Genomic DNA, 19,448 nt, shown 5'->3' on the forward strand with positions numbered 1-19,448 from the left:
AATGTACAGTAGTTCTCCATGCATATTGCACAGTATGCAGTAGATTAATTCGAGTGTACAATCCACTGCGAGCAGTCGCAGGATGTGATTTCCAATCGATTTAAAAACTGCTGACTAGACTATTTTCCGCCCTTGTAGATGTACTGTATAATAAAAGAAGAAGAATGCTCAGTACAGTAGTTCTCCATGCACATTGCACAGTAATTCTAGTTCGAAATCAACTGCGAGCAGTCGCAGTTGATTGCGAAAGCATTTTATGATATGCATTCGGAAGCAATGTGTTATAGCGGTAAGTTTCAGCATTCACTATCTGCTAAGTTGGCAGATATCAAGCTAATTTTCTCTGTTCAGAGTGGAATACTTTTTCCAGTTTACTACAGCAGTACAGCCGATAAATACAAGTTATCATAGCCATTTCCGGCTCGAGATGCAAGCTTTCAAGATTATTCATAGCCCATGCCTGAAATGATCAACTCATAAACAGGAACAGAAAATAAATATCTTGACTAATTTTAATTCATCTGCTCCAAGCTGTACATTTCATGGTGGTACTATTTTGTAGTTATTTTCTCCAATACTATTTTGGTAGTCATTTTCAGTCAATTTTGAGCAACTTTTTGACTACTGTCAATGCCCCCAATTTGGATAGCTACAATCGACTGCCGTCACCCATAACTATACTACTGGCGGTTTCTTGTAGTAGTCCATGTCACAAGTGATCTAGTCGATATTAGTTCGATATAAGGTTGAGCAAGTCCTCTAGTCATGGATTGTAGAAGCGATCCGTTCAAAGAAGCTGAAAATAAAGCGCTTCTCCAATCCAGGGCTCCAAACATTAATATTGTATAGAAAGTACTGTCTAATAAGCACAACATTAGTCATTTTAAAGACGATACAGCTAAAATTGTAATTAAGGCAACAGGTACTGTCCAACGCCTTGAGATATGGTATCCGTTGCTCTAGCTCATATCTCAAGCCGTCAATTCGGCCAGTGAACCAAGGACTACTAAAAGGGAAAGACAGAAACAGCCAACGATCTTTTAATAGCATCTGACTTGGGTTATAAGAGAAAATTGTGAGCTCAAGGGCAGGAGGAGAACATTTGAAACGAAGAAAATTCCGTCAAATGCAACTTTCTGCAAGTTCTTTACTAAAAGTAGTCCGTCAGTACAGTTTCTGTAGTCCATGCTGAAAGAGGTGATGCAACCGTTTTCCGTCCGGCTGACAATCATCTGCGCAGGTGCTAACTTTTCATATTTGCGGTATGCCCGTTTCCATGCAACGGCAAAACAATCAACGATCTTAATAGATTTCAAAAAAATTTCCGTACCTTCTTGCTATGCATCAATTAAATAAGTAGTATTAACATTGAAACTACTGAGTGTTAATAATGAAATCCTATGGACTAATAGTATTGTCTACAACCTTGTATGCCAGCTTACGTGATAGCATTACAATACGAGTACCGGTTATTCTACATCAACAGTGCAGTATACGCATATAATCCAATCATACTTTCATACACTCCTTCAAGTTCTACTACGTAAAGTATTTGTACTAGTATCATCACAATAGGGCAATAGTACAGTATAGAGGCTTATATAGGTAACATTGAGAGGTAATCAACGTACATATCAGAGTTATTCAAACGACAGCGCCTGCTGCAGTCATTATAGCCGTTCTGAAATTAAACTAGCAAGAATATTCTGTCCCACTACCATTGGAAAATGAATTGTTGTTGCCTTACTAAGTTATAACAATCAGTAATCTGACGGCCATAACATTACGTAGCTACAATACATTAAAACTTGAATTTTATTCATTAATTTATAAACTAGTCCAATTATAATTCTAGCCAAAAGACACAAAAGTAAAAGATACGACTATGTCAGCATCATTGGCTATGCAAGAATTAATGTCTGATCCATCGGGACATTTTGCTCCAAAACCTCCACCAGGTAGAAGCAAAATCAACAGGAAAAGACCTCAGACAGGTATGAAAAACGAGAAATTCCTTGAAAGCATCGAACATATAATGTCTAGACACGTATAGTTTGCTCAGTTCACATATTTCTCTGTGCTATTGATGCAGTAAAGGACAATCCTAAGTCTTGTTTATGTCCAATATAATTACGGCGTTAACCAAAATTATCTATTTTCTATTTTGTTAATTACATCATTACATTTAAGTAGTACCATATACTAATTGATTTATATAGAATCGTACAACTACTCTATATAAATATCGAGGCTTGCCCAATACGGTGTGTATCTTAAGAATACTTATCATCATATTTCGCTATACAGAAACGTATAACCACAGAATACATACGTTAACTTTGAAATGTTCGTCCATCTACATACTCCCTTTATACAGTAGTTTATGCGAGGATAACTATTTAGCTTTTTAAATTACTTAGCGATATTAAATCAGTCCCATCGAAATCTGAATAGTAAATACAAGTAATCATCAAGATTAAATTTGCTTACAAATCTTGACCCTCTTCAAGGATTACATTCCATAGCTAACGTATCAACTTCATGAAAACTTGATTGTTATCTCAAGATGCCTATCCAATGCATCATTTCTATTTCATAGATGTTACTAGTATAAATACTATGATTAATAACTTTATCCAAAATCATTCGCGTTTAAATCAGCCTTAGATATATTCATCAACAGTATTTAATATTCTCTTACGTGCTGATAGCCCCAGGGCGTCAAATCACAACGGCTTCGAAAGCTCCAAAACTATGGCGGTCATCAACTTACAATGAACCCAATTTAAAAAGGAGAAAATTTATTGTGACATTAAATCATAAGAAGGATATTTCCAGTATAAGCCGCAATGCTCCATATGCAAATAGAGCCTACACTACAGCAATGGCTACCGCAGCTAGAACCTATAGTAACGCATTGAATAAAGGCCAGCAAAAAGAAATTATACCAATATATAACCCACTGTGTGATCCACATCTGAATGATTATTATGCTCGCAAATTTGGTTTGCTAAATAGCCGAGACGTAAGTATATGGCTATTGATATCCTTTATTATATGCTTAATAATACCAATCAAGAGATTAACTAAGAGAGTTACTTACTATACCTTACTATTTACTTAATACGAGCATTAACTGACAGCTAGTTTAGCACATTTTAAGCTATGAATCATATTCTAATGCAATATTAGATACTTTTATCAAGTTAAAATGCATTTTAGAGAGATAATATCTATAGGCTTAAATTAATACTTTTAATTCAAAGATATAGTTATAACTTAAATCTAATTGCAAACTTTTACTCTAATATTTAGGAATCTCGAAAAAACCGCAAGCAAGGTAAATTGTACTAGTATACTTATATTATGTTATCAATAAACGATACAGGATTCGTGATATCTATTAATTCGATATCTTCAAATATCGTTGCCGATAGTGTTTTCTGATTACTTTTATATTTTTATTAGCTGGTGTTGCTTACCAGTTCGGCGTTAAAACGGGAGACAAGAAAGGATCAGACACTGATGCTAAGGTACTGACTTTAATTCTAGCTTGTAACCACGATGGTTTCATAAAGTTTTTATAGGTTCAATGCTTCTAAAACCATTCATATTAACTGATTGCATTAAGGTTTACATCCAAGTTATTGGAACAAAAGATAAAATTCCTAAAAAACGATTATTTAAGAAGCAAGAAACTGAAAAAACTGAAAGAGGAAATCTCTTTAAATTTGATAAAAGCACAGTTGAAAAATTTGCTGTTCAACATCGAGACATTGGTGATCCAGTAAAATTAATCGTTGAGGTAACCTAAATAACAGTATGATATGCTCTCAGTCAATACTCACGACCGTTAATGAATTTATGTTTATACGTATTTACAATCAGGAAATTCATAGTAGATATTTATATTAAAACTAAAATAGTCATAAATCCTATGTTTTGCTAAACAAACATATTGTAGCACGACGGTAATGAGAAACGACATGGATGGTTTCTTGAAGAAATAACGTTAACTAACATTCAAAGTAAAAAATCATGGTTATTTCCTTGTCATAAATGGTTATCAAAGTATGAAGGTGACCGCAAATTATGTTACGAATTAAAGCCTTTAGCTAAGGCCGGCAAAGCTGGTAAGCACTTCTTATTCACTGTACCCCATACTCTTACCGATCTTAAACATATTTGTAAAGAGCTAGTTTCAGTATTTATGGCTTTGAACTTATAGTATATTCATTAATTTCAGTATATGAAGTAAGCGTTCTGACCGGCGATAAAAGAGGAGCTGGGACAGATGCCAATGTATCCGTAACGCTATTTGGCAAACATACCAGTTCGCCAAAGATTCAGCTATTGAAAAGGTATTAATAAGAATAAACTTATTTACTGTCCACTTCTATATTATAAGCATATCTCTATTAATTTAATAATTATAAATTAAATTATCGCTACATATTAACTTGCTGTATCTTGACTATTACAGTAGTAAACATAAGAATCCATTCGAACGCAATAATACCGACGAATTTAAAATTCGAACTCGAGATGTCGGTAAATTAAGCAAGATAAGGTAAGGTTGATAGGTTTTAACAGTTCCAAATATTCAAATTTGGTATATCGTATTTTACTTCTAGATGATGTAAATCACAAACAGGCGTGCACTTTAACACTAATGTGATATTGATTGACTTGTACATTAAATTTATATTGATATATAGAATTGAACATGATAATGCTGGTTTTGGACCAGGATGGTTTCTTGACAAGGTCGGTAGAAAAATCTTTCAAATTGTGCAATGTAGATTTAATCAATTTTATATACCTAAAAAGATAGTGGCAGATTTTACTTTTAAGTATAAACAGGATGATACTAAGATTGTCAGTATAACGAACAGCAATCAAGCAATACACTTCTTTACAATTTCATCAGGACTACGATTTTTTACTTACTCAGAGCCCTTATTTCATACTTAGCGTCTAATAACGGCAAAAGCTAAAATAAATTTCTGTATAAACGATAAGACATATCGTAAATCGAACTAAAAATAAAACTAAAATTATTGCAATTATCAAACTAGGTTATCATATGCAACTTAGAAAAGCCAAATGTTAAATATTATTGTCCCTGTAACCAATGGTTAGCCAAAGACGTTGGCGATAAATCAATCAGCCGTGATCTAACCGCTTATACAGATCCAAATGCCGCACCCTCAGGTAAATCATGAGCTACACATTATGGTCGTGGATCAATAAAATCAATTGGATATGAATTAAGATTTCTTACTCATCTGTCATTAATCCATCTTTATCTCTTTGCCTCTATATTATAGCCTATGTCTACATTGTTCATACCTTTACTGGAAATAAAAGAGGTGCTGGAACCGATGCAAATGTATATGCAGTCATCTTTGGAGATAGTGGCGATACTGGAGAAAAAAGATTGGATAACTCTAAGAATAATTTTGAGAAATCAAGGTTGTACATTCTTGTATAACTAATTATTTCCACGTCGTAATTGCACTATAAACTATTATAATATAATCACAGCAAACGTCATTTTGTACCGTATTTAATATCTAATATACGTATATGCCTTTATTTATGTGTTACAGAAAAGATACCTTTAAATTGAGTTGTTCTTGTGTTGGAAAATTGGAAAGATTGCGTATTCGCCATGATAATACTGGTCTCTTTGCTGGTTGGTATCTAGACAAGGTTAGTACTTTGAAAGAAATTAAGCAATTACGGGCAAATTAGTAATGACTATCTTCAAACCTGTCATATTGATATATTCCAAAGTAAAAAAATAAAGTACGGAAAATTATATTAACTTGTATGCTATTAAAGCACACTTAGTAATAAAAAGATCCGAAGATACTAACTTACATGCACGATTCTTGAATAACCTTTTCATCGGTCAAATAGGTTGTAGTCGAAGATCCACAAGAACAGCAATCTTATACATTTTACTGTCGACGATGGTTATCAAAAACAGAAGACGACGGAGAAATTTGTCGAGATCTAATCGTATCTGCAAGTGGAGATGATGGAGATGATTCTGTTGCTCCTAAAGGTAATAGTAGTAAAACATATAATTGCATTGAAAAGTTTTTCAAACCATATACTGTACTGCTATTGAAGTCTGTTTCCATAGCCTAGTCCATTTTCGTATTGCTATTAGTACATGTTATAGCAACTTTACTTTGATTTAGTAAAATAAAAAATGTCATTTCTTTAGCTCAAGAATTCATCTTATCATTTTTTTGATGCTTCACAGGCTATCCTTACCATATTCATGTTACAACAAGTGATGTCAAAAATGCCGGTACGGATGCCGAAGTCTATGTTGTTATGCACGGAGAAGGTAAAAAAAGTAAAGAGCTAAATAGTGGTAAATTAGTCTTGGCGAATTCAGAAAAGAAAAAGAATACTTTTGAACGCGCAATGACGGATATCTTCCATATGGAATGCGCTGAAATGTTATCACCACTAACTAAGCTAACAGTTGGCCATGATAATAAAGGTTTAGCAGCTGGATGGCATTTAGATAGGGTAAAGGCAGTATTCACTAATTTACATTCCGTTAAACATTTATTGCATATAAATATAAAATACCGTTTTGCTGCTTATAATATGATTATCAAGGCAATGTTATATTTGTATAGAGCTGTCTTGATATTAACGCTCTGTCTTTCCATTTGGAAACTTAGATCGTAATCGATTGCCCAACCACTGGAATTGAGCAAACATTTTTATGCCAACAATGGTTGGATAGGAAAGCTGGTGATGGATTAACAGAGAGAGAATTAGTTGAAGCTTTCGATATGAGGAAAACAAGGCGGCCGAGTAAGTTATTTTATTAACATATTATTAATTTGAGTAATTCATAGTTATAATATCGAAGTGTTTATACTATTATATACTCAACAAGTTTAAAAGTGATTACTTTCCTGTGCCTTAGATCATAGGATATTACCTTTAATTAAATACTTACGGTATATAACACCAATCACAATCAATCTTAAAAAGTTTAATTTTGCTAAAAAGTGATTATCTATGAATTTAAAATTTTGTTACTGTTGTATATACCCTTTAATTATTCCGCTTGTTGATAGTCTAGAATGTCAAAATTGGCTATTATTGAAATACTTAGTTAATCTTTAAGATACTACATAACCAGTAAAATTCTAATGACTTTTATCGCCTATTTATAGAACAACTTTGGTTCGCTTGGATTTGGACCAGCGATATACGAGGTGCTGGCACTGATGCTAATGTATCTATGCAAATCTATGGCGATAAAGGGAAAAGTCAAGAAATCAAACTCGGAAATAACACTGATAACTTTGAACAAGCCACATTAGATAAATTTAAGGTAAGAAGCAAGTATTTATACACATATGAATTATCGCGTAAGTTATGCCTATAAAGCAACGCTGTACGATGAACTAAATACTATTTGATTACGTCCAAATACTAGCTTGAAATCGATCAGGTTGGCGTTCCCTATAAGCTAAGAATTGGCCATGATAATAGTAATGCCTTTCCAGGATGGCATTTAGACAAGGTTAAATTAGAAAATATGAATGACAAAGAACAGTACTTGTTCAACTGTAATCGATGGCTATCGAGAAGTGAAGAGGACAACGAAATAATACGAGAGTTGCCAGCTTCAGGTCCAAATTGCCCGAATTATCCAAGTGAGTAATTATGGAATCCACCTTGAAATGCTCAATTGTGTTTAAATGTACTGCTTACATTATCGACTATGCTTTTGATCATAGCTCTAAAAATATCTTTAATTTTTGTCATAGTTGTCATTTACGAAGTATCTGTCCATACCGGTAATAAAATGGGCGGTGGAACAGATGCTAACGTATTCATCAAGATTTATGGCGAATTAGGCGATTCTGGATATCGCCCTTTAAAGTCTTCCAAAAGCCATAATAATAAATTTGAAAGAAATCAAGTTGATGTCTTTCATATTGAGGCTGTAACATTAAAGGCATTGAAGAAAATAAAGATTGGCCACGATGGCAATAATCCCGGTAAAAGAATATCTTAAATTATAGTGATATCGAATACTTACAAGAGAAAGATTGATCTGATATTCTTCCATCCAAAATGTCACACATAGGCATACTAAAAATTACATTTTCACTATCGCTTTTCTCTAATATTATTGAGAAAGAGATCTATTTACTTCGAAAAAAATGTTTTTCCTAATCATATTTACGCTCAACCTTGAAATAGGAGCTGGTTGGTTTCTGGATAAAGTAGTGATCAAAGAGCTCAACGGAGAAGCATCCAATGAATTTCCTTGCAATCGGTATGTATGAAATAACGACATGTTTACTAACCTTAGAAAGAGCAATATCAATAAGAACTAGATAAAATCATTTTATCCTATACATTATAGATGGCTGTCTAAGAGTGAGGATGATGGTCAAATAGTCCGGGAATTATTCTTAAAAAGTGATACTCCACTTCTGAAAAGTAAGTTGGCGGAAGATGGAAAATAAGTCCAGATTTAATCTTGTATTTGATCGCAGAATTGGTTATAATTACTTGCAACCTTTTCTATCCTATACAGCAACCTCATATCACATTTCCGTTAAGACGGGAGATGTTCGCAATGCTGGAACCGATGCCAATGTTTTCATACAAATCTTCGGTGCTAAAGATGATACTGGTCGCGTTCGTCTTAAGCAATCGCTTAATACAAGCAATAAATTTGAAAGAAACCGTATTGATAAATTTATTATAGAAGCAGCACAAATTGGCAAGGTAAATACTATAGCAATTTTGGCTAGAAAGTACCATAAACCGATATCTAGTACCTTAAAAGTAAAAGATGATATAAGGATAACATTAGGTTGTGAGATGAAATCTTATTGAAAGGTGTAGTAGTGAACTTGTGATAAAATATCACTTCTAATTCACTTATTCAAATCGAATTAAATTTGTCAAAGTTCCAAGATTTTTTTCACAGTCATACTGATCTATAGCATAATTTTAAAGATAATATAGCGGAATATCTTAAGGAGCGATATAAGTTCATTCTTAATGCCAATATAACATTTATAACGTATTCATCTATGCTGCTGTTGCCATCAATAGATTGAGAAAATAATAATTGGCCATGACGGTAAAGGTCTAGGAAGTGGTTGGTTCTTAGATTACATAGAACTTGATGTTCCATCAGTGGGTCGATTATATCGTTTTTCTTGCCATCAATGGTTTGATAGTACTGAAGGAGATCGAAAAGTTGAGAGGGAGTTATATCCAAGCGAATGTATCAAATCGGCAGCAAGTAAGTGATACAATACTGAAATAGATCCAATTTATAAGATCGGTATTCGTTCAATGATAAACTTGATTTCAAAATTTCAATCACTAAACAAGATATCTGATATTCTAATCATGAACTCGATACCTACTGTTACCATATTAACTTCTTTCACCTAGAAATTCCTTATCAAATTTCCGTTCACACCGGCGATATCCGCCATGCCGGTACGGATTCTAATGTATTCGCAGTCATCTATGGTGAAAACGGTAAGACCGAAGAATTAAAGTTAAGGAATAAATCCGATAACTTTGAACGTGGACAAGTCGATGTATTTAAGGTAAAGTTTTCAAGTTCATAATATTGTCGGTTAAAATTTCATCAATTAAATGGAAGATTTTGCGTATGACTCCTATAGGTCGAATGTGAAGATGTTGGTAAATTAAGAAAACTTCGCATTGGTCATGATAGCGCAGGTATGGGATCGGCATGGTTTCTTGACAAGGTAATACTATCGGTGTTATTAATAAGCTTTAATATCGCATAACTTCAATAAATATTACGATTACAAATGACAGAAAATTATAAAGGAGCTAGCATTTATTTTAAAGATATTATGGACTTGATATTCTATCTACATAAATGTTCGTCTTGTGCTTAATAAACGAGCTCTAAATTCGTTGCATAATTCAGTAATAACTGCTCAAACGATATAAATATTCCAATACTATATAGAAAATGGACTAGTGAATGAAAATTGTATTTTAAGGCCATAACAATTTACATTGGATTGATATCGATTGGTAACAATTCTACAATAGAAAAATACCGTACTTATAATCAGTTGATCATAAATTTCAGGTCTACGTACGTCGATTACCACCGAAAAGTGGTAAAAAAAGCAAAGAAACCGATGAAAGAGAAGAGGAAACGGCAAAGAAAGACGCTGACGAACCGGAAAAATTAGACGAAAATAACTATTTATTTGTTGCTAATCGTTGGCTATCAAAAGAAGAAGGAGATCGTCAAACAGTTATTGAAATATCCCCCGTTGGAGTCGATGGAGCGCTAGCAGGTATTGATTAGGATATTTCTACTGGCAATCTACATAAATAAAAAGATTGATAGTGTCCCATTTGAAGCCTTAACTTAGCTTTAGTCTTACTTTGTATGTGATGTTGACTCAGCCTATATTCTATCGGATTTTGAACTTTTTAGAAATGACTTATACTATTCGTGTTATCACTGGCAATAAATTTGGATGTGGAACCAATGCTAATGTCTTCATAAATATGTACGGGGAAGAAGGCGATTCTGGTGAAAGACAGCTGAAAAAATCAGAAACCCATACTGATAAATTTGAACGCAATCAGGTCAGAAATTAGTATTAGCAAAAGAATATTCTGTTCGACAGCTAAATATTTTATCATAGAACAAAGTAGGAGATATTAAATAGTTTATCATCACCAATTGAAGCGAAAAAATACAAGTTAACATCGCTTACTTATATGACTGCATGTTCAAGAAGAAATTCTACTTTTATTCAACAGGAGGACGTTTTTAAGATTAGCTGCCTCAGCCTGGGCGAACTGAAGAAAATCAAAATTAGACATGATAACTCAGGTTTTAGGCCGGCATGGTTCTTGGATAAAGTTATTATTGAAGTTGGAGAATCCAAATATCAATTCATGTGCGATCGATGGCTAGCTAAAGATGAAGACGATGGTCAAATATCTCGAGAGTTATTACCACAAAGTGACGAACAAAGTAGGGCAGAAGCCATAGGTGCATCTAAAGATTTGCAAAAGAAAGGTAATATGAATAGCCATTAATGTCTAATAATATTTCGTCCTAGCAACACACCACGGGACTGCCAATTTAGTTAATCGAATTGAAACTATTTGCTAATTTTCTATTTTAATATTTTTCATCTCAGTTGCTAGCACAACCTATAATGTCTCTGTGACTACTGGTGATATTAAAGGAGCTGGAACCGATGCTAATGTCCACATAGTTTTATACGGCGAAAAAGATGACACAGGTAATCTTCCATACTTATCTTTTCTATCTCGTACGGTTCATCATTTCATTGCTAGAACTTGAAATATCGTAAAGAGAATAATATTCATTGAATCTCTATTCTCAATAATGTAACTTTTCTAGACATTAATATACACTACAGAGAATTTCTTTGTTACTAGAGCTAATACTTAAAATGATTCACTCAATTTATTTTAGTCAAGATCTGCCTTTTCGGATGATTCACTTTCCAATCTTAATTTATTATAATTTAGGCCTTATCCACCTGAAAAACTCCACAACTCACTCCAATAAATTTGAAAGAAATCAAGAGGATAGATTTGTTGTTGAAGCAATCGATATTGGAGAGCTTAAAAAAATCAAGTGAGTCATAATACATAAAGCAAAGTTATGCTTTTGGTAGTCATTTCTCACATTTATCCTGATGGGATGTAACTGCTAAAGTTGATCTTATTGCTATACTCCTTTTCCTTTAACATTAGAATTGGACATGACAATAAAGGTGGAATGGCTGGTTGGTTCTTGAATAAAGTAGAGATCGATATTCCCTCACTAGGACGTCGATTACTTTTCCCTTGCGGTAGATGGATAGATAAAGGCAAAGACGATGGAGCTTTGGAACGAGAGCTTTATCCGTTAAATGAAGCCGAAGAAACTTATCGGCCGCGTAAGTTGATCATGAATTGAAAGTAATTGAAGAATAAAATCAGAGTAACGATAGGATCTACGGCGGTTAACTAGCTAGCTAGCTAACGAGAGTGAAAATTAATGATTCTAGTAGATTTTTCAAAATATGTTATAGTTCCTTAGTTAGATATAAAGATTCTTTACTATTGATTGGTAATTAATGGAAATTATGTCTATCCTCAATAAAATTTAGATATCCCCTATGAAGTAACGGTTTATACAACCGATAAACGTGGCGCAAGTACTGGAGCCAATGTTTATGTTGTCATTTATGGCGAAGAAAATCAAACTGAGCAAGCTAGCTTAGAGCCTGACAAAAAGAGGCGGAAACAATATTTCAAGAACGGTGCCATTGATAAATTTGTCTTGGAGGTAATAGCATGGAAATAGAATAATCTTATGCCTATGCACTCTCTTCATCGAGAAATTTACTTTGTCAATTTTACATGAGTAACAATTTGTAGTATTGTTATGCTCAACATTAGCCATTGAACCTAAGTTGTTAATCTTATTGCATTGGCACTTTGCTTAGCTTGATGATGTCGGTGAAGAGATTACCAAACTGAGAATTGGCCATGATGGTAAAGGTTGGGGAGCTGGATGGCATCTGGATAAAGTAGAAATATGTCGATTGCTGGACGGTGGAAAAGCATCGAAAAAATTTACATTCCAATGTAATCGATGGTTAGCATCCGATGAGGATGATGGCGCTATAGTTCGTGAATTAGTTCCTTCGGAAATTGTAGAGAAAAGTTCAAAAGACGGAGGCCAAGTAAAGACCAAAGTTACTAAACCTACCGATGGGCTAAAAGGTACCCCCCCCCCCCTCCAAAGTATACCTTCCCTCTTAAATCTTACACAACCTTTATTCCTTTTCTTACTTTCTACTGCCTTTATTTTTTTATAGTTAAGCCGTATACTATCCATGTCTTTACTGGGGATGTGGATGGAGCAGGTACCAACGCTAATGTATTCCTGACAATATTTGGTGAAAGTGGCGATTCTGGTGAACGTAAATTAGCCAAATCAGACACTCATTACGACAAATTCGAACGTAATCAAGTACGTCGTAATAGACTAAAAGATTGAAAAATATCAAAAATTACTGTTTATGACATGATAATACACTTACTGCATGGCATAAATCCTAGAATATCTTGATATCTATCATTAAGAAGTCCATCATCAACTATTGATTTCATGATTTACATCTTTTTACTAAGTCATCAGGGTAGTATACGTGTATACTGCCAAATACAATATTTTGATCATATCAAAGGCGACGAGCAAAAAATAGAGATATATTCGTATAGAATAATTTAAAATATTTATTATTGATACTAAAGGGAAATATTTATTGAGAATAACGAAATTAATTTCCTTCTCTTATGAATCATATTGTAATTAATATCTGTTCTTTCGTATGATGCTATTTTAGGAGGATATCTTTCATATCGAAGCTGCTGATCTTGGTAGACTGTTTAAGGTTAAAATTCGCCACGACAATACGGGTAGTCTCTTTAGTCCTGCTTGGTTCCTTAATCGTATTGAAATAGTTGATGATGAAAACGAGGAAACGACAGCATTCCCTTGTGAAAGATGGCTAGCTAAGAAGAAAGATGATGGTAAAATTGACCGTACATTATTTGTTAAAGGTTGGGAAGGCGATACGTCTAGTGTTGCTACAACACGGAGCAAAGGTAACAATTAAATTAGTATTGCAGACGAGAATATGAAAGAGGATTTATTTCCATTCAGATTAATGTAGCGTAGCGGAATAGTCTTGGAAATCTTTAATTAAAAGCAACGTTATTGCTATTTTTAGCGTCCTTTCGAAGTAATTCTACTGACCTTGGTGAAATGGTATCAGCCAGTGGACGCCGCGCTAGTTCAAGGAAAGGACCAGTCATGGCTCCAATCGATGAAAAATGTAACTGTTTGAACTACTGGATTATTTATTTCCAAATTCAGTTAGACAGTATATGAAGGTTTCTCTAACAATTTCAACTTAAATTTCAACATTCAGGTGTTCCGTATAACATTAAAGTCACTGTGGGTGAAGAGTCGAGCAAAAACTTTCAAGAAACACTCCATCTTGAACTTTTTGGTCAAATTGAGGAAGAAAAGTCAGGGCCTATCGAACTCTCGCCTGAAAAGAAAAGTGATAAAACTTTCTACCCTGGAAAAATTACTACCTTTTACGTTAGTGCCGCTGAAGTAAATATCATTGAGAAAATTCAAGTAAGTAGTAGCGGGTTGATTGTTGATAAAAGATCGGCTTGAATGATATGGTTATTGATCTTCGTGAAACCTTGAAATTTATTAGGTTAGCCATAATAGTTATATGCCAGACTCTGGTATCTACCTGAAAGAAATTGAAGTTGATGTACCAACCATTGGAAATAAGTATATCTTTCCTTGTAATCGTTGGCTAGCGAAAGATAAAGATGATAGTAAGACTTCACGCATCTTCACCGCAGCCAATGCTCAAGTAACTTCCTACACAGCGCGTAAGTCTGCTATGGCATCGTTAATAGTAGCTTAAAAATAATTAACTAAGCAGTAACTAATGTGATAACAGATTAAATAATAAGCAAATTTTTCTCATTTACTACTTTTCCTATTCAATCATGAACTAGTAAAACCTTATGAGTTAACCATCCATACTGGCGACGTGCAAAATGCTGGAACAGATTCCAATATATTCGTTATTCTATTCGGAACAAAAGGCAGAACACCTGAAATATCTTTAGAGAAGAATGAAGATCGATTTGAAAGAGCCAAAGTCGATATTATTCCGGTATGATCGCAATAATTAATCAGTTTACGATCACATTCATGTTATATTCTTTGAATTGATGGCTACAAAATATAATATCTAGTATCATATACCACCTAAATGGCTGTCTATTGCAATCAAATTTTAACTATTATGAAGCTCTTTATAGACTATTCAAGTATTGATTCCTTTTTGATTAATTTTATTATATTCTTTTAAATAGCTGGAATTAGACGATGTAGGCACTATTAAAAAGATCAGAATTGGTCATGATGGTAAAGGAAGTAGAACAGACTGGTATCTAGAAAAGGTTAGAAAATTGTTTATGATCGTATGATTCAAGGGCAATACGGTATTGATTATTGCTATCTAAATGTTATTCCGCTAAAACGTTTACATTATTAATTTCTTGTTCTAATCACCCTTTTACAGGCATCAATCCAAAGAATGGATACTTTAGATATGTATATGTTCAGGGCTAATCAGTGGTTCTCCAAGAAAATTGACGATAAAAAATTAGTCCGTGAAATTCCAGCAGAAACAAGTAAAGAGGGTGCTACAACAATTAAGAGTAAGCTTCAGCCAGAATGTTTAATGCAATTGATTTACTGACCTTTATGTGATAATAATATACCAATTTTAAGTAGTCCTAAAAAATATTACGATTACCTTAACGTATATATATGGGAACTTTAAAAGTTACACTATGTTAAACGTCTGCCTTGAATATTAACCCTCAACATATAAATATTTTATAACTAAACATAGAGATCAACTATGTTTTATCCACACATACCTCGGATAAGCGCGGATCGGGTACCGATGCCAATGTATTTGTTATCATATTTGGTGAAAATGGCGACTCTGGAGAAATTGCCTTGAAAAAATCAGAAACCAATTGGAATAAATTTGAAAAAGGTCAAACCGATGTTTTCCTTATTAATGATCGCTTAAGCTTAGGACGATTACAAAAGCTTCGCATCTGGCATGACAACGCAGGTATGCTGCTAAGAAACTATTTTAATTTATTATATCAATAAGTATAGGATATTAAATTTTTCATTTGCAATATATCAACTGCTTATTCCACATAGATTAACGATTAGTATCACTTTCTATAACTAATGAATTTTAGAAATTTTTCTTTATTAACTAGTTCTTTAATATATGTAACTTTCATTTATTGTCCTTGACATTATTGTAGGATTTGGTGCAAGCTGGCACTTGGCCTCAGTAGACATAGTTGATGAAAGTACAGGCGTTAAATATACATTCCCATGCGATAAATGGCTCTCAAAGAGCAATGGCGATAAATTGATTCTCCGTGAACTTCCATGTGCGGAAACAGCAGGAAATACTGCTGCATCTAAAGCTACTAAGCAAGAGAGTAAATCTGGAAAAGCAGGTAATAATTACAGCTTGAATTTTATGTTACAAGTATTTATTTGACTGAATTAATCAATCAATGTAGAATATACGCTAACAAGATCATTATTTTTTATTGAAAAGAATACGAAATTGCATTTACAACTGGCACTGAAAAAAGAGCTGGAACAAATCAAGATGTAGCCATTGTACTGAAAGGGAAAAGCGAAAAGTCAAGAGAATTCTTAATTGAAAACAATGAAGATAAAAAATACTTCAGCAAAGGCAAAACAAATAAATTTACTTATACCTGTAAGCCTCTTGGTGATATCACCAAGGCCATTGTGTCACATCGTGAAAGTGCAATTGGTGAAGAGCCTGATTCTAAAAACTCATCGTGGTACTTAAAAGTAGTTACTGTTGTCCATAAAGCAAGCGGAACAACGTAAGATAATAACTAATGGAAATTATAATAATAATAATAAGAAACTTAGTATTTCGTCTAATTGGATTATAACTCATAGTGCCTACTATTAGTTCAGTAGTTTACTAGATACGGTATTACTAATCCTTCTTCAATACATCTATAGGTACAAGTTCCCTTGTAATAAATGGATAGATCTTGATGACGATGAGGAAAACAATTCCTCTGTAACATTAAAGTGTAAATCTGCTGATGTAGCAGCTTCATCGAAGGCAAAACCTGTTGGTAAGTACCTTATAAAAGAATAAATATGTCTACACTACAGTAGGAAGTACCTGACATCTTCATGGTTATTTTAATAATTATAATTATTTAATTTTTTTTATAGAACTGAAACCTGTTAAATACGAAGTAACGGTTGTGACTGGCGATGAAAAAGGAGCTGGAACTGATGCCAATGTATCTGTAATATTATACGGAGATAATGGCGATACTGGTCCACGACCACTAAAGAAGAAATTTGTTAACTTATTTGAAAGAAATCAACACGATAAGTTTACTATTGAAGCATTAGATCTTGGTAAACTAACGAAGCTTCACATTGAACATGATAATAAAGGATGGGGTGCAAGCTGGTTACTTGATAGAGTTGAAGTTCATAACGTAGACAGTAATGAAACTATTATATTTCCGTGTAAGCAGTGGCTCGACAAGAAAAAAGGAGATGGTCAAATTGCCAAAGATCTTCTCCCTGAATCTTAACTACTTTCATGGCATTAATGTTCAATAATTTATTAAGTATTTTAGCAACAAATATCCACTTTTACCAAATCCAATGCAATTGTATAATAAATTAAAAATCAATTTTATGTCGACAGCTATTCTGCTAGTAGTTTTTAATATATTTCGGTAAGACTCGCTTAACAAATTCGACACATATTGATACAGAAGGCTATCACAACTTTCACTTGTTAAATGATTATATTTTTTTATCCACGAGTTGACTTAATTTATAATATCATTGAAATGCTATTACTAGCAAAACGAGTTATTATATTATGATAAAAATTATTTAATTTTTCAATGCATGTAACGAATATTCGCTTTGTTAATGTAAAACTTCTCGAATGAGACTATTTAAGTAATAATTCATGATATAAAACTGCTTTACGACGATTTGTAAATGTTACTAAATTTGACTGATTTGCTAGCATATAGTATATTGAAATAATGAGACCAATCATGCTCAATGAAGTATCTGGAAATTGCCTTTATTGTATTTCCTTATCTGACGAAATTTAAAGAACAATAAAATAACTTAAAAATAATATTAATTTCATGTGAACATTTGCAATCAATTGTGACAAGATTTTTATAAAATCTGACACGATATCAAGAAACCATAATAGTCCCTTAATTCTAAATTGGTTTGTAGTATTTTTCATAATTTTGCTATCTAAAATTTCAACTGCAAGCTTCATTTCGTAGATTTTTGTACGCCCGTACCGAAACACCGATGCATGAAGATAAATTATACTCTCTGCATACCTAGAGGTCAAAATTAGATAACCATTTCGGGAAAAATTAGCTCTACGCATAAAATAAACCGTTAGAATGTTTACTTTGTTATTTCTAACATACGTAATATCTGATACAAATATTAATTCACCTAATATTTACATTCAAACCCAAAATGGGAAGAAAATAGGGAACAAGTGTGCTCAGTAGTTTTATAAGGAATCAATAAAAATCAATACTCATGTTCGAAATGACCAATTACGCTCACTATAAGCAAGTCAGCTAGCATGGAGAAGCCATAACTGATATACTTGTTTAGAAGTCATATTACACGAGCTAGAAAATTTCATTATTATGCTACTATTATGATTACATTCAACGTATCATCAAATTACTTTAAATTTTCAATTTTATAACAAGAATTAACATGACTGCGCATATACATTATACAAATATTAGTCCTAATCGTGTTGTAGCAGCTCATGCTTAGGATAATGATGACAAATAAAGCGAGGGTTCATGCTAGCTTTAGCTAAATGATACATATTTGTTTGTTGTGCTTCTTTTAATATTCCATGCTCAGCAAATCTTGATCTAACCATTATAAGACTGTATCGACGTCGTGGATTATTAGTAACATAAAAATGAAATCGCCTATCATTTCTAGGTGTAAGACCAAATTGTTTACCTAAAATAGCAACGTAGACATCATCCACAGTTTTCAATTTCATTGTTTTTGGACCAAATTTGAGTAAACCACGAACTACATCACCCGACATAACGTAAGAGAATCCAGATGGGAAAATTGGAAAATATTTATCTTGATAATCTTCATATGGTACATAATATTTACTGCTGTTATTACGTTCGACACGTCGAACTAACAGCGATGGATTGACACGACCAACCCAAAATCTTTTAGCACGTCCGACATTAGCATAAGATTGTAAAAATTGAAATAGGTAAAAAGTATTGACAAAGACATCGTCATCACCTTTATAAACGTAAACAGGATCACAATATTTAAGAGACCAAGCCATCGATAAAATAGTCTTTTCCGTTAAATTTTTCATATTATCGATAAAGTCAGCTAATATCATATCACCATTCTTAGTTGATTCTTGTTCGATCAAATCATCAAGAGTAGAATTATCAGTTCTACCAACAACAAATAGTACTCGTAAAGCATAAGGATGATTGCATCTACGGCTAAAAAACGAGCTATCACCCCAAGTTTTTCTTATAGCACGACGTCGATGGAAATGTTGCGGTTTGGAATTAATCATCATCAGGACAAAAGCCTTTAAGCGACAAGGTTTAGCACTGGTACGGTTACCGTAATACAT

At 33.3% G+C, this 19,448-nt stretch overlaps 2 protein-coding genes across 2 annotated transcripts; one reads left to right on the forward strand and one right to left on the reverse strand.

Annotated features, from left to right (window-relative positions):
* Positions 1–1,885: 1,885 nt before the first annotated feature.
* On the forward strand, positions 1,886–17,346 carry TRIADDRAFT_52050 (uncharacterized protein; the record flags this gene model as incomplete). Its single annotated transcript, XM_002107971.1, has 45 exons — positions 1,886–1,994; positions 2,712–3,025; positions 3,316–3,340; positions 3,469–3,533; positions 3,632–3,805; positions 3,965–4,133; positions 4,247–4,361; positions 4,484–4,570; positions 4,719–4,767; positions 5,079–5,214; positions 5,331–5,475; positions 5,613–5,715; positions 5,926–6,073; positions 6,278–6,552; positions 6,711–6,846; positions 7,215–7,375; positions 7,481–7,700; positions 7,815–8,048; positions 8,254–8,329; positions 8,420–8,496; positions 8,594–8,787; positions 9,121–9,313; positions 9,469–9,629; positions 9,708–9,794; positions 10,151–10,364; positions 10,508–10,662; positions 10,840–11,101; positions 11,226–11,330; positions 11,584–11,692; positions 11,812–11,996; positions 12,210–12,388; positions 12,549–12,828; positions 12,924–13,078; positions 13,455–13,716; positions 13,842–13,946; positions 14,043–14,257; positions 14,343–14,526; positions 14,656–14,816; positions 15,019–15,105; positions 15,228–15,366; positions 15,564–15,794; positions 16,000–16,200; positions 16,305–16,605; positions 16,751–16,869; positions 16,973–17,346. 45 exons carry the CDS (start codon positions 1,886–1,888, stop codon positions 17,344–17,346), a joined length of 7,476 nt encoding a protein of 2,491 aa, XP_002108007.1.
* A 1,217-nt stretch (positions 17,347–18,563) lies between these two features.
* TRIADDRAFT_20138 (uncharacterized protein) lies at positions 18,564–19,448 on the reverse strand (the record flags this gene model as incomplete). The annotated part of the gene is made up of 1 exon (XM_002108719.1): positions 18,564–19,448. One exon carries the CDS (start codon positions 19,446–19,448, stop codon positions 18,564–18,566), a length of 885 nt encoding a protein of 294 aa, XP_002108755.1.

This window comes from Trichoplax adhaerens, genomic scaffold, assembly GCF_000150275.1.
Source record: "Trichoplax adhaerens TRIADscaffold_1 genomic scaffold, whole genome shotgun sequence".
Classification (NCBI taxonomy): domain Eukaryota; kingdom Metazoa; phylum Placozoa; class Uniplacotomia; order Trichoplacea; family Trichoplacidae; genus Trichoplax; species Trichoplax adhaerens.